The 23,734-nt window shown below is 40.5% G+C and overlaps 1 protein-coding gene across 1 annotated transcript; it reads left to right on the top strand.

Annotated features, from left to right (window-relative positions):
• Positions 1 to 561: 561 nt before the first annotated feature.
• Positions 562 to 23,168, top strand: LOC140231818 (DNA excision repair protein ERCC-6-like). Its single transcript, XM_072311971.1, has 20 exons — positions 562 to 648; positions 1,722 to 2,032; positions 2,571 to 2,700; positions 3,025 to 3,124; positions 3,676 to 4,359; positions 5,585 to 5,757; positions 6,374 to 6,570; positions 7,063 to 7,215; positions 7,954 to 8,092; positions 9,277 to 9,447; positions 10,056 to 10,232; positions 11,415 to 11,627; positions 12,043 to 12,267; positions 13,480 to 13,587; positions 14,623 to 14,837; positions 15,508 to 16,154; positions 18,622 to 18,756; positions 19,456 to 19,648; positions 20,091 to 20,178; positions 21,097 to 23,168. Exons 1-20 carry the CDS (start codon positions 562 to 564, stop codon positions 21,529 to 21,531), a joined length of 4,581 nt encoding a protein of 1,526 aa, XP_072168072.1. The 3' UTR covers positions 21,532 to 23,168.
• Positions 23,169 to 23,734: the final 566 nt, after the last annotated feature.

The raw sequence follows: 23,734 nt of genomic DNA, 5'->3' as shown, positions 1-23,734 counted from the left end.
CAAAATGCACTCTCTTTACCACTAAAATTTATTGTTGAGTGAGCATGCCATAATGTAATTAATGGCCATGTTCCACATGGTATATTTACCAATAATCTTCGACTTCAGATGAGAAGTGGTGTAGGTAATAATTTGTTTGTTTTTGTATGTCTTTTTAAAGATGCAAAGATGGTATGAGTAGTTGAGCCATGCAACAAAGCTTCAATGAACATTTTACAGGTTGTCAATTTGCTGGTCACTGCTGCAGCTGGTCATCAGATGGTCATTTTGTCCAAATTGAGTTGATTTGGCTGTTCGCTGAATGGTGGATTTTTTTTTAGGTCACTTGTTACCATTTCATTTTAACCTTCAAGTTTGTGTTTCAGGGGTATTTTTCTTCTAAGAGTATGTGTCAAACTGATACCGCAGGTGAATTGGAACAGTCCCACTTCTTGGCATGTATATGGATACAGTTCAGCTGTCACATCCTATGTCAGATTTTAGTATTGAAGTTACCAAATGCACTTGTTGAATCTACCTCTGCAGACTGGTATTGTAGGAGATCTACAAGTGTGTATCGCCATGGATACAGGTCACGACAGGGATGACTCTCAAGGAGTGTCTATCAGGCAGTCTGAACTTTTGCCAAGTACCTCCGGCATACTTGAGGTAAGATTGATCGATAAGAAATTTGATCAAAAGAGAGAAAGAAAGAAAAAAAAACCCAACAACTTTATTTTGTTCTAATTCTAATTGAACACCTTATACTAGGTCTTTGGTTTATATAATATTCTGAGTGTTTATATAGAAACCAAACAGAAGTCTAAGCAGTTTCTCCAGGTTATCACCAACCAAACAATCATTCATGATGCTTCCCTGTTTTCTTTCTGTGGATGTTTTGCTGCGCCTCTCTCACTATTTATTTTGTTAAATTCTATTAATGAATTGAGATTGAGATTGAATGAGAAATTGAGATGTATTGGCTTTGAACTGGAAAAAAAAAATGCTCTGTGTAGGAAGTAGTGTCAAGAAACTGATGAAAAATTTTGGTCAACCAAACGGGTTGCAGCCCATTATTTGGAATTCTGACAAACCTGCATGGATTTTAAATGAGTGCCTAGTGTGCAAGTACACGTACTACTACTAGTAGTCATGCATCACTCCCTAAAGAGTCATCAAGAGCTTAGCGTTTGATTAAAACAAAATAATGATTGATAACAGAACTAAAAACTGCCCATGTTTAGGCATCATTCCATCCTGTAAGCACACTTGAAGAAAGTACCGGAACACAAGCTGTACTGGTAGTTGAAAATCTTGTCCAGTCCATGTCCACTTTATTAGCGAGAAAATGACTGGCAAAATTTCTGGTGACCGGGTTGAATAGAAAGATGTCCATCCGTGAAATACAGATGAGTAAACTTAACTGAAATTGGTACAGCGTAAAATCATGTACCGGTATTGCATGAAATTTTCTTGTTTCATAAGGAAGCTAACTTGACGTGTGATATATGTAGTAGTGCTACACTTATTGTTAATTCTGGTTTGGTCCATAAATGGCATGCTGCAATATCATCTTGCCACAAATAACACTGTGATAGCTGAGCCAAGAAACTTATTAACCCTTAATGTGCTGTGAGTGTTGATAGGCACTGAAAACCCCATAGCCTTGTACACAGTGTTCAAAGTTCCTGACACAGAAAGAGTTGTCTGGTTGCATTCTACATTGCGATCTTGAATTTCAGAATGAATCTGTGGCTAATGACTCTTCCACAAATGGCGGCGCGAATGACACCGAGACACAAGGTGCCACAGAGACCGTCAACAAGAAGGCAAAAGGTGCCAGTATCTTCCACGTCGACACCAGTAGGATCCACGCGGTGCCGGTCTCGGAGCAGGCCAGCGAGCTGCAGGACTTGGGAGTGAGCGTCTTCAACCAGGATGAGTTTGAGCAGGGTGTCCTGGCCCAGGTGGACCAGGCCATTTGTGCCGAGGAGGCACAGCTCACCCGGCGGAGGGATGAGAAGGAGCTCCAAACGGTACAGGAAAGCATCAGGTAAGGAAAAGTCAGCCCTGTGCACTGGTATTTGATTCTCCAAGACTACCTATCACAGAAGCAATGATGAATCTACAACTACTGCAAATAGCATTCTGCTGTGTTCTTGTTTTACTAAACAGTTTTGAATGAGATCAGTGATTCTTAATTTTTTATGAAGCAAAGCAGATCAATGCATGTGAATTACAGTTATATTTTTGTTTTATCACTGCTTGAAATATGAGTGTGTAACAAGTTTATAAGGATTAGTGCCAAGCCTGTATACATTAGTTATATGTGTCACAGTTGCACAGTCACCTTCCATGCTGAGAGGCGCGGCCCTTTTTTGATAAATATTGTACCTGCAATAGAATCTGTTAATCAATGCAAATATATAAATTAGTCAATCATTCTTTGTTCATGTTTTCTTCCTGCTAGTGTGGGGGAGGTTGGAAGGGTCCGTAGACTACCTAAGGATTGGTCATAATGATTTTCCATGTTTCAGAGTCGTGTTGTCATGCATATCATGTTTAAAAGTGAGTATGATTTGATTTGACAGAACTTGCCAGCAAGAGTTGAAACAGCTGCAGAAGGCTCAAGCCAACATCCGCATCCCGGCAGGATCGTCTGGCAGCAGCCGGGAGGTGCAACGCAAGCTGCAGACCATCAAGAAACAGACAGAAAACAAGGTGACTGTCCTGTAGATTTTCCGTGATGCTCATCTGAGCCATGCTGCACAATGGCTTTCCAATGTGATGAGATCAAGAAAAGTGAATGCAAGATAATATATTTGAAGAGTACCCGTGGCAGAAATACTCCTCTATCAGCATGTATGTGTTGTAGTGTCTTTCATAGTGTTCCTTCTTTTTTTGTTTGCTACAGATGTACTTAAAAAAGCAGTACCTTGATACTGATGAATGGCTTGAATTTGGTGCTTTTTATTGTTCTATCACCGAAGTATAATTGTTCTCGCTCTTTAATGTGTGTAATCTTTGTTTCTCTCCATTTTGCAGACCAAACAATTAAAACGTTTGAAGGCCAAACGTAAATATCTGGCAAAACCTCTGCTGGGTGATATTGAAGGTGCTGACTTTGGAGACCTATCTGATGAAGGTAATCGATTACATCTGTTTGTGGAAGGGGAATTTTCTCTGATGAGTTGCATAGTTATTTCCTACTTGTCTTGCAAAATGTAAATCTGTCATGTAGAACCTCTAAGACACACAATAAGAAGTTTACAACTGCAGCTTATTGTGTTAATGGCAACAATTAATTCAGTGCTTATTTACGTCGATGCATTTGTCAATCAGTTGCAATGAAAGCATCTCGACGAAAGAATTTCGTGAATGTGAACAATTCAGTGTGTTGTATTGGCATACAAATGTAGTTACGGACAAAATATGTTGATTCCCAGTGACTGCAATATGTGTCACTGTTTGAAAATTTGTGGTCAGTGTTTTTTCAGTTATCTTCTGAAATGTATTTTTATGTCAATGTGTGTGCATTGTGTATTTATGTACAATTAATTTGTGTATTGTACATGTCCAAATGTGTTTGTGTGTTTGTCTTTTTGTTATGAGAGACAGCTGTGAAAATGTTTGTGCAAATATAGCCTTTATGAGTAATCATCATGACCATAATCATACATAATTTGCTCTCTCTAGGAGGAGCCGAAGGAGGCTCAGCTTCAGTGTATGAGAAACTTCTCAGTGGAGGCGCGTCAAGTGATGCCACCCCTGGCCCAAGCCGCGCCAGGGAGACGGAGCACGAACGCCTCGTCCGACTCGGAGAAATGACCCCATTTGGGACCTCCCTCACCCTCAGTGAATCATCCGAGAAACCAAAGTCCAAGACAATAAAGCCGACAATAATCACCGACTTCGAGAAGTTTCTCGGGGAGAAGAACGTGGAGCTTTACAAGAAGCATAAGATGGCATCCAAGTGGAAAGGGTCGTCCAAGTCCAAGTCGAAGGGTTCATCATCGGGCAATAACAATGGAAGCCTGCTTCACAGTCTACTGACCCCCAAGGTGGAACCGCCAAGCGGAGAAGTGGTGCAAGGTTCGAGTGAGAGCAAAAGGAGGGATGTGGATCGCTCCGGGGACGGAGTGACCAAGGATGCGAAGAAGACCGAGAGGAAGCGGTTGGAGTTTGAACCCAAGCACTACAAGAAGGTGAAGAAGAAGTGGGACAGAGGGGCGTCAGCCTCGCAGAGGAAAGCAGCAATGGCCAGGGACCTGACGGAGAACTGGGACAGCGATGCGGAAATGTTCGACGATGGAGATGAGGAGTACATCCCTGACAGAGACTCTGAGGATGAGGCTTACTTTGACGACGATGTCGACTCAGGTTAGACATTTCAGTTGCTTTTTTTTTTCTCTGATGGTAAATCAGTTTGTTCTTTCATTAGGTGTTGAAAAAAAAAAGAAGAAGCAGGATGCAGTGTTCTGGTTTACAAAGTTTTACCTGGAGGAAATTGAAAGTAAACATCTGTAGATATTGCAGTCTGACATCAGATACTTGTGCTGAGATGAAGTCATCGGTAAGTTTTGAGAGATGGGAATCAAAGGATGGTACAATATTTGCTGGAGAGTTGCATGGTAAGGGAATCATGTGTTTAAAGTTTTTGGAGAATCAAGCTGCCAAAAAAAAAGGATGCCTTTATACCAATCACAATAATGATAGTGAATCATGTGCCATTCTGTGACACCGTTAGTGGCATACTACTTGCCATTCCATGACAAAGGGAAGCAACTCTGAATTTGATCAAAACCATTTTTTTCTTGATTGAGGGTATTTTTGTATGCTCTACATGATGGTGAAGAAATTGAGGTCACATGACCCATAATTTCCAACGTATAGACATCAGAAGGTAGCAACACTACACATTTTATTCATTCATTCATTCATTTATTTGCATATCAAAACATAACATTTACAAATATCAAAACACAATTGCCTTGGTACATTTATACATTTTGAATGGAGGGATCATAGAAAGCACACATGAGGCTTGTTGGAAATGATCCCCTACAAACAATTATTAATACATTTCAACTAAACAATCATCATACAAATTCAATTGATAAAACAGAGGTTGAAGATACAATGAAAAGAGAAGAAAAGAGGCAGAGGTGGAAACAATGCATACTTATACTTATACTTACAGTTTCAGATACATTTCGTCAAAAATATATATTTTTTAATAAAGCCTTTTAAATTGACGTAAAGTCTTACTACTCTTGACTGTTGGAGGAAGAGTATTCCAAAGAATAGGGCCATGGTAAAATATGGAGGTAAATCCGGTTTAATGGTGTGTGTATATTTTGGGCATTCCTGGTATTATGATTGTGAATGGAAAAATTCAAAGTGAACTGGTTGTGAAATACTTCAGAAAGAACATTGTTGGAAACTTTAAACATAAATCATAAAAACTTATCATAAAACAATAATATTTTTCTTCATTTACCAAGAAACTCATTCCACAGAGGTGCTTCCTTTTGTCATGGAATGACACTATGAACTTATCTGGACTCTAGAAAACAGTTGTCTTTCTGTAATCTCTGTGATGCAGAGGAGGAGCAAGCACCAGGCAGACGATTTGCCCGACCCAAGAAGAGGAAGCTAGTAGAAGCAGTCCAGGACGGAACCATCACCAGTCTCAGCGATCTGAAGAGGCGGGCTCGGATACGGTCCAAAAGAGCCTGGGAGTCAAGACAGGGCAAGGTCCAAGATGATTCCTCGCAAGTAAGAATCACGGAAAAGACGAGATTGCAAGTGAAAAGTGAAGTTGTGGACTTCTCTGAGAAACACTTCATAAATAATATGTCTCAGAACCACACACAGGATGGCATCGTGCAGTTGCTTTACGTATAATTTTGACACCAATTGCTATGATATGAAACGACATTTCATTTAATGCGGGTGTAAGTGTTTGTTTCTCTGTGTGTGCTTGACGTGTACTATTATGTCTGTTTGTGTAAGTATTAATTCATGGATGTATATTTATATGTATCTACCAATATGCCATGGACATCTGGGCCCCATTTCATAAAAGATGTTAGGATGGCAACTCTTGGTGGAATGACAACTTCCAATAGCAACAGCCAATCAGTAAGCTAGATTCTTGTCATTACTATGACAATTGTCATTCCAGCTAGAGTTGCTATCATATCAACTTTTTATGAAATGGGCCCCAGGATACCTGTTTTTAGAAAATTTGCCAAAACCATTGCCCCATGTAGTATGACTGCAGGGAAAGAGATGGCACGTACTTTACGTTGCATCACGCGGAGCAGCTCACAATGGTTGCTTGGACCTGCATTCTGATTCCAATAATCCCTTGGTTTGCCTCTGTACACAGGAGCAGTATGCCAGACGGCTGAAGGAACACAAGAGGAGAGAGCTGAGAGAGAAGGAAGCCAAGATGGTGAAGAGAGAGAGACTGGGAGATGGTGAAGGGGATGGAGACTCTGGCAGCATGTCAGACTCCGACGAGGAGGATGTCGACCTTGACGGAGGATTCAAGATCCCTGCCAGAATCTGGAAGCGGTTGTACAGGTTTGACGTTACACATATTTCTCCCCATTCCCTTAAGTTGAGTCTAGTTTGTTATGTTTGTTTCCCATGTGAGCTGCTGCTACATGAGAGCTTGAGTACTCTTTGTAAGTCTGATGAGCTAGGCAATGACAAATTAATGTTTATTGTGTTATGAAACAATATATTACATGTCCACATTGCAATGAAATATGTAATGTTTATTGTGTTATGGAACAATATATTGCATGTCCACACTGCAAAGAAGTATAAGCACATGGTATACATGCATATAGCATACTGAAATGCTGTGCATGAAACTGATTTGTTAGAGTCATTCATGATGTACAGTAGTTTCTTGTTTGAAAGTTAAAAACCCTGTTTATGACATCGTGTTTCAAATTATAGTTACATGGAAGTGGTTTCCACTCTAAAAGACACTATGCTAATAGTTAAAAATTAGGTATGTGCAAGCTGAAGGTTGTAGTTCAAATGTATGTTGCTGTGTGATGACAGGTACCAGAAGATTGGAGTGAAGTGGCTGTGGGAGCTACATCGCCAGAAGGCAGGAGGCATCATCGGAGACGAGATGGGCCTGGGAAAAACCATCCAAATGATCGCCTTCTTGGCTGGACTGAGGACCAGCCGTCTTCTCAACAAGGGCTTCAGGTACGCTCTCCCCTTCTCCTATGTGTATATGGTTCATTAAATAATGTCATATTCTTAATTTGTGCTTCCCTCCTTCAGAAGTTCTGTAATATGTAGTAACCATGCAAGTCACAGCTTCGTATCTGATATCTTTCTTAATTTCATCGTTTCTACATCATCTTCCTGATAGGGTATAGAATTGTTTGGCAATTGATGTGATATACTTTTGTACCATAATTTCATCAGTATTATAATGACTGTGTTACAGTTTACAAACAGAGGGCTGAAAGTCAGTCAGCCACGCCAGAGTGACACCTGGGCTCGGACGAGATGTGTGTGACTTTTGTGTGATTCTCCCTATGCCTCATGGTGGCATGCACCCACCAATACATGAGAATGAAGGAGTTGTAAGAGCTGCATGACTACATTTTTATTAAAGTTCCCCCCCCCATAACATATTCCTCGTGTGCCTATATTTTAAACTTGCCATAGTAATGCTTGGCAAAAGAAATAAAAATGAAGAAGAAGAATGGAGAGAAACACTCATGAAGGTTATATCTGTGAAAGAGGAGTAATCATTAATGCTGGGAAAAGACACCCAAATACTGAGGAACATAGGTGGGTAGAATATAAATAGATGGATGGATAGATAATTGATAGGTACGTGTAGACGGAGAATAAGAGATAGACAGAGTCAGTGGTAGAGATAAGGTCAAGGTGTAAAAAGAGTGAAATAATGTGTATTTCCTGTGCTTGCAGCTATCGAGGTCTTGGTCCAGTCCTGATAGTCTGTCCAGCTACCGTCCTCCACCAGTGGGTGAAGGAGTTCCATACCTGGTATCCTGAGATGAGGGTGGCAGTGCTCCATGAGTCAGGGTCCTTCTCGGGCAAGAAGAAGGTGAGTTTATACTGGTGGCAGTCTCGCTCCATTACTGTATACACTATAATTTTCGCGTACATAAATTTTCGCGAATTGCTGCAGTCACACATTTTCGCGAGTGGTTAAATTCGCGATTGGGGGACCAGAGAAAATATGAAGTGGCAAAGTGTGAATTTTCAACTTGTTACTAGGCCACTAGCAAATAAGAATGATACTAGTTATACACTGCATGAAAAAAAACTTACCAAACTCTGCGAACTAGTAAGTTAGAATTCAACATTTATGATTTTTGAAGTGGTCAAGTCCATCGTGCTAGATTTCTGACGAGTGGTACGAGGGGTACGAGTAAATTCAGCGGCAACCAGCTGCTGGAACATACGAAGCCCCGGCCCCTAAAGTTGTAAAGACGTAGCGGCATGCAAACGCAAGAGCTAGTACTAGTACATGTAATCAAGGGTGACACGCCGCGCGTTTATAACTTTGTGGCTCAATGGATTGGCTCTCTACAGTATTCGTAAGTAGACGTGGACGTGCTATATGTACGTAAACAAGCTTAGCCAGTATGGTCTGTTCGGTGAGCCGTGACATGGTACACTAGTACTGAAATGTTCGTATCATCAAGGAAATGGATTCATTTTGGAAGGTAATATTTTCGCATGTTGTTACGCGAATAGCTCCCGACTCGCGAAATTCGCAAAAATAAAACCCCCGCGAAATATATAGCGTATACAGTAACATGTGGGCTATATGCTCTAGTCATAATCATGCAAACCTTTCCAGTATCTTAATCCTAATCATTTGTCATGCACCAGGACAAGACTGAACAGCTATTGAAATGCAGTAGTCTATGGTATGTTTAGTTAAAATAAAGAGTTTGGGTGTTTCGTAAGAAGGATGCAGATTCTGCTGTATTGGGTAACACTTACGTACTGTACTTAAAATGACTTGTTCATATAAGCTGGATCTTAAAGGTTATTTTGCACTTGCCAGAACAGTTTTGTCAACAATGCTTTCCTCCTTGTGTTTTTCCCGATCTCCCTCCTATTCCTCCTTCTCTTCTGTATTTTCTTTCTTCAGTGGAGAAATGGTTTTGTATTTTTCTTGTTGTTGACATTTAGTAAATTAGCCAGAACAGTAGGGTACTGAAGGAGACCAGTGCACGTTCTTAATACTTTGTACGACCTCTGTCATCCCTGCACCAGGAATATCTTGTTCGTGACATGGTCAAAGGTCACGGTGTCCTGATCACCTCCTTCTCCAACGTGCGTCTTCGCCAGGAGCTCCTGCTCCACTTCAACTGGCACTACGTCATCCTGGACGAGGGCCATAAGATCCGTAACCCTGATGCTGAGATCACCCTGGCTTGCAAACAGGTCTGTTGTCAATGTATTTTTTTTTTTTTGTAATACCTAGTAGCGTAAGGTGTTGTGATGATGATGTGGATCTATTACAGGAGTTGACTTTCATTCTGACTGATGCCTGTGGACGTAGAAGAAGATGCATTGCAGTGAAGATACCTTGAGGAGAATGACTGCAATCATTTGTCTTCATTGTGCTTCCAAGTAGCACAGTACCCACACTGATAGGTTAACGTGGGACTACGTTCACATTATGTGCCACAAACAGCTTTTGAAATCACAGTGTGGTAATCTATACAGTTTAAACATTTGTGATAAAATTTGATGGGTGCTGTTTTCAAATACAAAGGAAAACGCTGTTATTCGTCTGTAGATGGTCTTATTCGTTGACCAGTGATACTGAAACCATTGAAGATTTTGCTTCAATTGTAGAGGTATGTATACCTAGGTATGCAGAGTCTTTTCATGGTCAGAATCACTTAAATAATGCTGGAAGCTCTAAAGTGATCTTGCAAACATTTTAGCTCATTCAAAAACAATAATGATAATGGATCTGTCTTTGTATTTAGAACCATAGAAACTGATGGATTTAGTCTCTTTGTGAATCTTCTGTGCTCACACAGTTCCGCACCCCACACCGCCTCATCCTGACTGGGTCCCCAATGCAGAACAACCTGCGAGAGCTATGGTCCCTGATCGACTTTGTCTTCCCAGGCAAGTTGGGCACGTTGCCGGTGTTCATGCAGCAATTCTCTGTTCCCATCATCCAGGGGGGCTATGCCAATGCTTCCAAGGTTCAGGTGAGATAATTGATCCTGGGACCGATAGTAACGACATCATCTGCTGAGAGATGATGGCAGAACACTCTGTGAGATGAGCGACATATGATGACATAAATGGTATCCCAGGGTACCAAATAAAAATCAGCCATTTTGTTGAATTATTTATTTTTTTTAAAAAGGTTGTACCCTGGGTGCCAAAAAGAGGAAATTATTTTGGTGCTGGAGCTAGCGCGCGCTACCCACTGCACTGCACTGCACTAATTAAGCACACGCTAGTGGTATCGCAGCTTCCATGCACGCATAGTATAACATGCAGTGGCATGGGAATGCTATGTACACGCACACACAGTGCATGCATTTTTCTCTGGCTGTCCTCGAGTGGACGTGAGGTGGCGCTACACAACGCGGTTACCCGGGGTAACGCGTGATGCATCATATATATTTATGTGTTAGTGCCACAGACTTTATGCAGAACTGTGCCATTCTGTGACATCTCGATTTATGTGATTTTATTATTTTGTTTTGTTTCCTTCCTTTATCTTAATGCTCAGAAATTGTCTTTAGCTGAGAACCAGGAAGGCATTTTAAGATTTCTGTAGTGTATTTATATTTCTGGATGTTTTCATTTTTGCAAATTTCATGAGATGACTGATATTCTGAAAATTAGATACCGGGTATGTGTAGAAACAAAACACAGTGAAGCCTAGCTGCCACTCAAGGGAGATGAAGAAATAGTCATTATAGATAGGTGGTCGCTGTAGACAGGGTCTGTAACATGGCTTTCCTCTGGGGATTTTGCTAGAGACAGATGGCCGCTAAGGCAGGTTTTACTGTATTGTCTCCCATAACACAAATACAAATGCCGTATATTGCTTCCCTGGTGGGAATTCACTAACTTTTCTCCTGAAAAGGGATAATACATATTTTCACTTATTCCCATTGCTTCTTGATTGTGAATTCAAACACTTATGTCCACAATCATCTTACCACAATCATTGCAATTTGTGAAATATACTGGCAAAAAACACAAACAATAATAATAATAATGATGATGATGATGATGATGATGATGATGATGATAATATCATTATCATCATCATCATCATCATCATCATCATCATCATCATCATTATTATTATTATTATTATCATTATTATTATTCTAATTTTGTGTACTGTGTTGTCATGACATGATCTCCAGGTGCAAACAGCCTACAAGTGTGCCTGCATCCTGCGTGACACCATCAGCCCCTACCTGCTGCGCCGGCTGAAGGCTGACGTGCGCCAGTCCCTCCAGCTGCCCTCCAAGAACGAGCAGGTGCTGTTCTGCCACCTGACAGAGGACCAAACCCAGGTCTATGAGGACTATCTTGCCTCCAAGGAGTGCAACCTCATCCTGAGGGGCGAGTACCAGGTGAGAATCCCTAGATAGAGTTCCAAGACCTGTGGATTGTGTAGTGTGCTCTCAATGCTGATATACAAGGTTCAAGCCCCGACAATGTTGTCTTCCAAGTGAGCAAGACATCTGGGTCTTGATTTGTAAAACTTGTTTTCAGTAACAACTGCCACATTTCTATGACAAATTTGCTGTCAGCCAATCAGATGCAAGAGTTTCAGTAGCTTATAACAACTATCGTAACTTGTTATTGGTAACAAGTTTTATGAAACGGGGGCCCTGGTCCATAGTGCTTCTCTGTGCCCAGGTGTATAGATTGGTACTTAGTAGGAATCTGTATGCAATTGTGGATGGATTAAGTGTGTGTGCCTCTATGTCTCAAATACCAGAGCATACTCAAAATTTGTGGCTATCTGCTGTTGTGTACTTGCAGGTCTTTGCTGGCCTCATCACCTTGCGTAAGATCTGCAACCACCCCGACCTTGTCTCGGGTGGACCCAAGATATATTCCCATCAGAATCTCGCTGACGATGATCTGACGGAAGACCAGCGGTTTGGTTACTGGAAGCGGTCCGGCAAAATGATTGTGGTGGAGTCGCTCCTCAAACTCTGGAAGAAACAGAATCATAGAGTGCTCCTCTTCTCTCAGAGCAAGCAGGTACAGCAGCTAGTCTCATTTCAGACCTCAAGATACACCTGAAATCCTGCATGGACAGTGAAAGAGATATCATAGTAGATGCTTTCTTTTTTATACCCTTTTATGTGTCCAAGCAATTGGCTGTATTACATGCCACACTTGTTTATCAGCATTATGTTAATTCCTCCAAGCTTGACCTAAGTGCCAGTTAGCCAGCCAGCCCATTCTTGTGTAACAATTTGCATCAGTCAAACAACAAGGCCATATGAAACAATAGGGATAAAGGGGCTCAGGTAAGCTCTTTTCCCCAGCTCAGACATCCTTGTGAATGAAAAAACTTCAGTGGGTATGCCATTGGCAAATAATGCACAGTAAGGATTGAATACATATTGTTGTATAAATATATAACATATTGTTGGAGGTATATAGCTAAGAATTATGTACACATGACCTTGTAACATCCAGCTTTCCCATATACTGTTTAAATTGCAAATTTCAAATGTATACATGCATGTTCAAAAGGGAAAATTACAGTCCCTTTATTGTTGTCACTTGTCGTGTGTGATTCCTACTTTGTCCAACAGAAATCAAGACCATGTTCAATTCTGACAGTAGTGTTTGTTTTACCAAAATGATTCTTTGCCCGATAATATTGAGGTATCATATGTATTTGTGATAATTTTTGATATTTTGTAATTTCATTTGTATAAGTGATTGATTTGTCTTCCTTGTGAGAAGAGAAAGAGGAAAGGAATGAAAACAGTGAGATTGCCCCTTGATATAGACCGTTAACAACTTTTAACAACTTTTCTGCCAACATTTTGACTATACATTAGCCTCGGAGAGTGAAGGGTCCATTATTTGCACATGTGATTTGTCCCTAGTCTGTAAAAAAAAGTACTGAAGTAGTTATTTACCAATTGTTTTCGAAGGATCTGGTCCACATTTACTGTATACAAAGCTGTTTTCGTATTTGTTGCTGTCAGTTATATGCAATATTTTCATTTGAAAAAGAAGAAAGAAATTGTGTTATGAGAATTACCTTGTATACGTCTTTGATCTCTGAGAGTGCATGATGACAAAGTGTGTGTGCGTGCATGGTATTATTTTATAAAATATGTGGCTTCTTTGCTATTGATATAATGCCTCTGTATCAGATTATTTTCAGACCTATGGGTTGACAAGTTCCCTATCATCATGTTATAATTGCATTTTTTTTTTCTTTTGCAATAGATGCTGGACATTATGGAAGACTATGTCAAGGACTACTATACATACATGAGAATGGATGGGACCACATCAATAGGGTCCAGACAGCCATTAATCAACAAGTTCAACTCAGTAAGTGTGGTTTCCTACCAATACTTTCCTGCTAATACTAAGGAACAAACATAATCATTGCGTGAGTTTTCGTTAAGATGTGTGCAGTTCACAACTTTTGCCATACGTATGATATGATCCAATATTATAGTCTTGGAATTTATTTTGTATGCTTTCTTCTTCTTTTAGGAGGCTGTGTAGAGTGTGTTGTAACTTTCTTTGAACTACTTGTGACAACTTGTTAAAAGCATAATTTACCATTTTTCAGATGAAATAAAAACCCAGCATTAGTGTTTTAAAATTGTTCTAAAATGTGAGTTAGGGATAGAGACAACCACTGTAAAAATTTGAATCAGTAAAATCGATGTTAAATATTGTTAGATATACAAAATATGAACAATAGTTGTAATAAAAATGTTTCCAGACTAAACCATCTACAATTATGGTTTATTGAGAAAAATACTGATATCTCCTTATATTTTAGGCTTTATTGCGAAGATTTTGTATGGTAGGATGTTTTGTGGTACAACAGACCTACACATATGCATCATATGTGATATCTTGAACATCTTTTAAATCACTGCTCCCAAAGGTCAACAGGACCTTTTACTGTTTCTATTGTTGACTGAATAACTTACGCTGTACTGGAATAAAAACAGAAATTTCAATGCACAACTGCAGAGTCACATCAAAGGTAGGAATATTTTAATCGCACACTGAAATGACAGCATTGTAATGGGGACTGTGTGCTCTTGTGTGGTGGTATTGTAAGATTTCTCTATGAATGCTTTATAGGGCTCTGTAAACATTGCCATTGATGTGGACATACATTATTGTAACACAGAATAGTGTGAGTTGAGGGTATGTTAAGAGGAGCTCGTAGACTCGCCACAGCCAAATCAGATGTGCTTTATTAATCAATTTGGAGTGGAAATTTGAATTCAAACCCCACCCCCCCCAAAAAAAAAAAATAAATAAATAAAAAAGTGTAGTGAGGTTTATGGCAACAAACTAAAGACAATGAGTAAATCAAAGGACTTAAACCTTGTCACCTAGGACCCCAACATCTTCCTGTTCTTGCTGACGACTCGAGTCGGGGGACTCGGGGTCAACCTGACCGGAGCCAACAGGGTGGTCATATTTGATCCAGACTGGAATCCCAGCACGGACACCCAGGCGCGGGAGCGGTCGTGGAGGATCGGCCAGAAGAGACAGGTCACGATCTACAGGCTGCTGACGGCCGGCACCATCGAGGAGAAAATCTACCACAGGTACGGAGCAGAAGGCATTGGGTCGTAGATATAGAATGCCAAAAACACCTCTATTGTCTATAAAAGGAAATTTCAGCTTTGAAGGAATGCTGTTTTATAGACACATTCAATTCCATTGGAATAGCATCAACCACACAGACTGCTGCTAGTCTGAACTGCTTCCTCCAGAGTAGAGAGCTTCAGATTTTCGCGACGCTGATGTTCAGAGGAAAATATCTGTTCTTCACATGCACAAGATCACTTATCAAAATCAATCTCATGTCTGAGTTTTCACTGTGTTCTGGGCCAGTTTTCTATCCGCTCAGTTCATGATGCAGAGAGCTACTCAATGCACTGATGATATGGGAGTGCCATATTACTTCTTGTAGGTTGCATCTTCATGTAATCTAAAGCTACTTTGTAACATGGCACAGGGAGAGAGGAGAACAACAAACGGAGTCGTTGTCTTAAACGTCCACGTTGCAAATCTAAAGTTCCCTATTTACTTTAGTTCACACTTCCTACACTAGTAACATATATATTTTTCAAACCTATGAAATCAGACAATTGAAGGAGGCAGTTTTCGTGAATTCAAAAAAAAGAAAAGCTTCAGTGATGTGCCTGCTCTGTAACATTGTATGTGTGAACAGGATCTGACAGCACCACTGTTTCCTTATCAATTGTCTTCCAGGCAAATCTTCAAACAGTTCCTGACCAATAGAGTCCTGAAGGATCCACGGCAGCGTCGCTTCTTCAAGTCCAACGACCTCTTTGAGCTCTTCACCCTCGGCACCGCCGACAAGGGCAAGAGCACAGAGACCAGCGCCATCTTCGCGGGCACGGGCTCCGAGGTGCGACCGGACGCGCCCCGGTCCAAGACCAGCATCGGCCCCCTGACGAAGCTGGGCCGGAGCAAAGGAGCGGCGGAGGAGGCGGCGGAGAGGCGACGGAAGAGGGCGGAAGTCATACAGCGAGAGATGCTACAGAGGAAGCAGGCGCGCAAAGAGAGACAAGGTATCATAGTTGAAGGGGACGGAGGAAGTGGATATGCAAATGGTGCAGTCTCATCATCGGTCTCAGCATCTCACAGTTTCCATAGCAACTCAACATCCTATCTTGCCAGTCAGGGAGACAGGACCGCAGACCCAGAGACACAATCACTGAATCAAGCTTCTGAGGAGAGGGACACAGTTTCGCCCACGAAGAGACCGAGATTAAACTCTGCAGATCGTGAACATTCCCGTCCGGAGGATCCTCATTCCTCAAACTCACTGTCAGAGGTGAAAAAGAAGAAGTTGAAGTCAAGTGCAGAGAAACGAAGGAGAAAAAAAGATGCCAGTGAGTATTCCCTGAGCTTTCCATGCAGTGGTGTAAAGATATTCATTGCAGATTTCTGTATGAATTAAACTATGTGTAATATCAGCAACTTCATTCTAGGGCATTCTTGGATATTATTTTACAGTGTTATTGTACCAAAGTCTTTTCAGGAATCCAAATAAGGACCCACTCACACTTGGTAGTTGTGACAGATCATTCAGCTCATTGTCAAAAGGAAAATTTTACACTTTTTGAAAAATAAAGTATGCAACTCCTTTTAAGAAAACAAGAATGATGACGACATGTACATATAAGTTTACGTTGGAGATTGTTAGCCACTTTTATGGACATTTTCTTTTTTCAGTTCATGGCAAATACGCAGTGATATTTGAGCAAGTTCCCCCCCCCCCCCAAAGAAAAAGAAAAACAGCAAAACATACAAACAACAAACATGAAACAAATAAACAAACAAACAAACAGAACCCACAACATTTTCCCGTCATTCCTATATTTTGCTGTACTGGAGGCTAATTGAATTTTGAATAAGATTAACCCTAACTAGGCCGGGCTATTCAGGTAGATGATAGAGCCGGGGGGGGGGGGGGGGGGGGGGGGGAGGGGGGGCCTCCCAGGCCCCCCCTCCGGATCTCGGCCGTCGACCGCGCGATCGCGACGAAAATTGGCACACGCATTGCCTATGATGTAATCTAAAGTACCATGAAGTTAATTTTTTCAAAAATTATCATTTACACTAAATTATGCTAATTTATGCATAATGATGCATGAAATCAGACAATTTGGTATAAATCACTAAATAAAGCTCAAAACAGGCACATTTTTTGTGTAAATATTCTTTTTAGTGTCCTTAGCAAATGTAAGAGAAAAAAATTGCGCAATCAGAAACAATTTCCTAAGTATTTTATTGTTTTTTGAATTTCTTATGTATTTCTTTGTTTTTTCGACTTTATGTTTTCCATTGTTTTTTCGATGAAATTTGTACATGACATTGTTTCGAACAAGAAAATGCATTTTTAATTGATTTTAATCAATAAAACCCCAAAATAATAATGCTTTTATGAAGTTTGCCTGTAAACACAGTTTGCATTGAAATTGTACACAAATTCACGTTTTTGAGCAATTTTTGGTCTGACATGCACGTGCATATTTATGCGCAACTTCGGAACCGCGCACCCGGGCATCGCAAATTTGGTGTCAAAAGATGCGGGAGACTCGAAAGAAAAAAGTCATGAAACGTCGCGGCGATAGCTTCTCGCGATAGCGATACATCGCGCGAAACGTCGAGGGGGGGGGGCCTCGGAGGCCCCCCCCCGGCCTAGTTAGGGTTAAGAGAGAAGGGAAAAGAGGTGAGGCATTGGGTATTTGCTCAAATATCATCGTGTTACTATTATGAACTGGCTTCAGCTTAGTGGTAGTGCTGCTGTCGGGTAAGCAGTAGGTGGTGCAGGTTCAAATCCCCGGCTAGTTCCTACATTTTCATTTAGTGTTTATTATGATAGAGATTGAACATACCATCTTATTTGTTGAGAATAACAGCAAAAAAGAAAACGTCTGCAACTACAATCTTTCGGCAAAAACAAATTCCCTTCAATCTTATACCTCTCTTTTACAAGCTTTCTAGATGTCATGCAGGGTTTGTCTGTGGATGACACTTTCTGGTAACAATTGCTAATGTCAAGCTGTAATTGCCCCAGCTGTAGTAGGTGAAGATTAAATCGCTTTGTGAATTCCTCCAATTTCTAAATTTCTGTCGGTGTCGGCATTGTGTCATGAGGTGTATAGGATAGATAAGGAGATAGAGCATATACATGTACCATTGCATATGTCACATACTTGAGCTATGGTTGTCATTAATTTGTTTTGGACAGGCTGATTTTGCTGTTACATGCATCTCCCATGGACACCTGCCCGAGTATACTCGGGACCAGTCTTCAACAGGTTCAAAACTCTTCAATGCAGCCATTTCTGTTCAGGTTTTCTGCAGGATTCTTGCATACACTCAAGCCTTTCTTTCATTTCATTTAAAGGGATCCCACAGTTTTGGTTGAGACCTAATTTCAGGTTTCTAACATTTTTTGGTGAGATAATGAGAAACCTCTTATGAAAAATGAAAGCGCATGTGATTCTATAAGGAATTCAACGTTTATTTGATAAAAATTGGTTTTGAAATGGCTGAGATATCCAAAAAAGAGCAATTCTAACAAAGTGTGGGACCCACACTTCATTACGATCGCTTTGTTTTACTTTGTTTTTGGATGTTTCAGTCATTCCAAACCCGATTTTCATCAAATAAACTTTGAATTCCTTTTAAAATGGTATGCTCTGTACTATATGACAATTGTTTTCTTGGTATTTCACAAAAAGTTAAAAGCCCAATTCTCATCTCCACCAATACTGTACCATCCCTTTAAGCAATACAATTTGTAAGCAGTATCCTGCCTCAAAGCAATCAACTTTTACTCCCCTGCAGAAATTGATGGCCAAAGGATACCCCATCTTGCCAAGCACAGAACGTTCATCCCAAAGAAGGAGGAAGAGGAGGAGGAGACTGCCAAAAATGCAGACCAGGACAACTATGTCTTGCAGAAACTTTTCAGGAAGAGTGGTACGAACCCGAACAGTGGCAGTGACTCATAGTAGACTTTCATATGTAGCAATAGTTCTAGTATCAGCTAAGTGCATCTTTTGACTTTTTCTGTATCTTTAGTGTTCTATGTGGCTGTTGTTTGAGCTTCAATCCAATGTGCATCGTGCATACTGTAGAGATACCACATGTTTCTTGTTTCTCTTCTGAAAGAATAAAAAGTATCACATTGAAGCATGATTTTGTGGGCATTTATTTTGTTCTTGTTGTCTTCCACTTCCTTGAAGTGAAAGTCAAATTGCTTCAGAGCCCACTCCTACTTTGTATGTTGTACTTTTCCCAGTATTAAGTGGTCATGACTTCAAGCATGCAGCACACCCACAGTGTAATGGAAAATTCGCTGTGTTCAGATGAGCAAATAAGCAAATCATGGTATGACAATGCATTTCCTGTAAATATGAAAGCTTATTTTCTACCTCAAAGTTTGTATAAAAACATTTTCTTTTGTGGGTTCAAAGTTGCTTTGGGGGCTAGTTCTTTTATCAAACACAGAAATTCATTGAAATTGAATTGAAAAAAATAAGAGAGAAAAAGCAAACATCAGGTTGATCAGCAAGATAACTTATGTAGAGTGTGTACCGAGACAGGATAAGTAAATTAATTGGCACTTTTTCTGTTTCTCCATGTTATCATTCGTGTTCTGTGTATTGTGTACGGCAGGGGTGCACAGTGCCTTGCAACACGACAACATCATGCAATCGGCCAACCCCGACTTTGTCCTGGTGGAGAACGAGGCGGATCGCGTCGCCAAGGAAGCGGCCAATGCGGTTCGCCTCTCCAGGAGGCACTGCCACCGGGCGAGCTCTGGGATCCCGACGTGGACCGGAGCGGCTGGAGGAGCACAGGGAGCCAAGTGAGTAGAAGAGAAGAAATTTGCATGCCTTGGACTTAAATTTAAATTATCTTGGTAACTTCTGGTCTTAAAGTCAATATGACCAAACTCTGCCCCTCATGGGTATGGTACAGTATGGCACGCTTTAGGAGAGTGCTCGATAACACCCAAAGTTAAAAGTTTCAGGTCAGTTTAGTTTTAGTAAATACTGTGTTGCTCTTTCTGTTCATCTTTTGTCTTCTGGGAGTGAACAGCTGTTGAATTTCTTATGTTTATAAGCACACATTCTTCATTTGTAATTGCATATTAAGATACTTTTATTTCGATCTGAACTCGGTAGCTTATCTGCAATCAAGCTTATCACGGCATGTTTTTGAAGGACGTCAGTGGTTTTTGTAAACCAGGTATTTGACAACATTCATTGACACTCTACATGGTTTAATGATTTGTTTTAATCATATAGGCCTCGATTTGGAGTGAAGAAGAATAGCAAGCTTGTTGACAGTACTGTCAAGCAGAACTCAACCGAGGCATCTCCTGCCAAAAAGAAGGTAAGTCAACACTTTTCATTCATTGTGGTAGTAAAGTTTGTTTAAACTTTTCCACAGCTGCCAGTAGCAAAAACAACAACAAACAATAAAAAAGGTCCTCCCTAATGGAGATACAACAAAATTACTGTATAAGCTGTTATTTTCATGTTTTTTATTTTATTTTATTTTTTATTTTTTTAATTTAATTTTGCCAGATGTTGTTTACGCGAATTGACACAGACGCAATCGTAATGGCACTATTAACCTAGCACATTGTGACATTTTCGTGTGTTGTTAAATTTGCGAAAGTTAAACCCTCGCGAAAATACTGTAAAACATGATATATTCACGGCATGAAATTTTCGCGAATTGCAACTGGTACCCAATTCATATTGTGTGGGCAAGAACTTTCGTGTGCATTTTAATTTAGTGAATGTCGGCGCTCGCGAAATTCTAAAAATTAAAATGCACACGAACATTCCTCGTTTTACAGTAACAACTTATGCAGTAAGCATGAGGACAAGGCAAGACACATGCATGTTTGTTCCTCAAGTCTCTGGACTTGACTGAACTCAGCTTGTAAATTTACCAGATTTGTACTTTGCCACATGTTTGGCATACCAGATAAAGCAGGTCATTCATTTAGTGGTACATGCTACTTTCAATTCAGATCTACCAAGCATCAGTTAAGCATGGGGGTGTAAATACAAGAATATCGCAGGCCAAAGTTGAATACTTTTTCTTTCTTTTTAGAGGAAAAATTACTACTGGCTTCGAGTGTATGAGTTTCCTACACAAACTGATGAACATTGAGAGTAAACTTCATGCGTGCAGAACATTGGTTTCAAAAGAAATATAGCTAAGTTTTCATCTGGGGTTTTATAGAAAACAGCAGGACAGTGTCTGAAAATGTTGAGGCTTGTCACTTATTCATTCCAGAAGCTGTTTGGGAGCAAGAAGATGTTCAGTGGGGACATGACAACTGCCTCGGATTTAAATGCCGATACTGATGAGCCCGCCGACATGCCGTCCTCCTCAAGTCTCCTGGCCAGGATGCGTGCTCGTAATCACCTCCAGAACAATCGGGACGATGGCGACAACGACAGCGACGATGACGACGATGTTAGAGTCAGAAGTAGGGGCATGCCCGTGGGAACCGAACACGACGACCTCATGATGCAGATGGTAGATTTCGTCAGCAATCAGTCCCGCATCCCGGGCCAGGCGTCCACCGACGAGCTGTTGGAGGCATTTGTCGGTAAAATTGAGAAGTCCAACTCGGCGCTCTTCCGCTCCATGCTGCGACAGGTGTGCACATTCCATCGGAGTGCGTCCAAGGAAGGTGTGTGGAGACTCAAAGCAGACTTCCTGTAGACACCTTGAATTTACCTCACCTCTACTCCAAAGACCTACTTCAAACCTTTGAATATTTATCAAGTGGTTAAAAAAAAGTGGTGATCAGTCCATGTGTTTCTCTTTTTCATAAGGATGGAAGTTTCCTGTGTAGTTGCCCTCGTGCCTGCTGCACCGAGTATGTGGAGATAATACTGAGATGCAAAAGGGTGTAAGTACAGTTTGTTAGGAGTAAGGGTGTTACAGCTTACTGTCATGATCATGGACAGAATGCTCATCAGTCGGTGAATCCGTAGCATTGCAATCATATGGACTACAACTTTCTGAGCTGTTGGTGAACTTTATGCCAGGTTGCTACTTACTACATTTTGTAACTGTGGCTTCTGTATGGCTGAACTTGTGTGAGCGAGGGCGCCAAACACCACCAGAGCATGCATTATTTAAAACTCTTTACTCGTTATATCCAGCACTGATTCCACTGGTAATTAATTCCATTATTTCTACTGACACATTCAGTGGCTTATAAAATTCGCTGAGGCAGTTGAAATCTAGTCCACGGACCATGAAAAGTTTGAGTGTGTGTACAATAAATGCTTGCAATACATTACGTATGCTGGCAGACATCCATTAGCGAAGACATGTGGACATGGGCATATGCAAGGCACAAACAAGTGTTTTGTGCTTGTTGTATACCATGGGATGAATTAAAAGACAAGATTTAATGCGAAGTATTTTTATGAATTGTGGCCAGTGAGCATTAAATCCTATTTTGCTCATACAAAATATTTGTTTTCTTCAATTTTTTCATCCATTTAAAGTTTTTTTTTTTTTTTTTGTCAGCTCATTGCAAGTAGAATTGTTGGTCATATGTACATGTATTCAGAGTAAGTGCTTCTCCTCTGCTAGCCATGCTATTCATGCTTTATCTTTTTATTTGTATTTTCGACAGCTGTGTTGAGCACACAAAACCTCTACACAGATTTCTAAAATTGTTGCCTCATAAATGTGGTACGTGGTGTGTATAGTTTTGTTATGGTGACAATGCATGGTTCATGATCATTTGATGGATTTTGATTCCTTCAGATTCAGTGAGCACAGTTAGAGGTGCAAACTTGCACCTTTAAAGGTGCTCACTGGTCTGAAAGGTGCATGCTGAAATTGTGTCACATGTTATGGTGCATATTTGAACCCATTTTTCTTTGAGTGTACTTTTCAAAAATACTCCAAATTTGACACAAACTGAAGACTCACTAACCTGCAAGTGGGGCTTTACAACGTGTGTGTAGGCCCTATGTATGTAGCAACCTACATGTATAGGCGGGCGTTAATTTTAATGAGATTCATATGACATGTACTTGGAACTCTGCATTAACACTCTGTTCAATAATTTCTTTTTGAGCTGGAGAGGATATTGACATTTTCTGCTAAAGTGTTGTCTGATTCCATTGGACCAATCAGGAGAAAACTATTTGTCACCTTTTGGTTTTGTGAGCAGGAGTGGTGCACCCGTCTGCATCGTCCCAAATAATCAATTTTCTGTGAGATTGTTCCCCTTGAAGAAAACATGCAGCTGGCCTGGTTCCTAGAAGAAATGCTTTATATGGAGGGCACTGCCAAACACATGCTGTTGTAAAGTCATTTAATAACCATTTAGTACAATGTAGGCATATATGTGCATGTCTCTTGAAACATGCCCCTTTTTGCTTCGTTTTGCTATCAGTTTCTAGGTATCTTTTTCCCCCACTTGACCTTTTCATGATTATGCAAGTCTTGTGATGTCACATCTTATACGTATGAATTCATTGAAGTGGAACAGGTTTGAATGCTGGTCTTTTTTTTTTTTTTATGGGAATGAAAATATAGGGATTATAAAACAAGTTCTAGAGGAAGTTCCAGTTAGAGTTGAAACCAGAACACCACTTGTTGATAACTTGATTAAAGAGTGGGATATCACAAAAATTAAAGAAAAAAACACCTAAATGTAACTTTACAGTATTGAGAATACATTCATGCCCAGTGATTGGTATCTGTGCATGTCTACCCACTGTTTACATTGTACATGCACTAGCATGTGTGGAATATTTGGACACGCCAAGTGGTTATCAAGCAAACCGTGTAAACACTAAGCCATTCATTTCTGAACAATAAAGGCAGTTTAATTCAACATTTGCATGGATGGAATGCGTATCCGGGCAATTACCCCCAGAGGGCAATTACCCCCCGG

Source organism: Diadema setosum, chromosome 8, assembly GCF_964275005.1.
Source record: "Diadema setosum chromosome 8, eeDiaSeto1, whole genome shotgun sequence".
In the NCBI taxonomy this organism is placed as follows: domain Eukaryota; kingdom Metazoa; phylum Echinodermata; class Echinoidea; order Diadematoida; family Diadematidae; genus Diadema; species Diadema setosum.
This window is presented reverse-complemented; position numbering and strand designations above follow the sequence as displayed.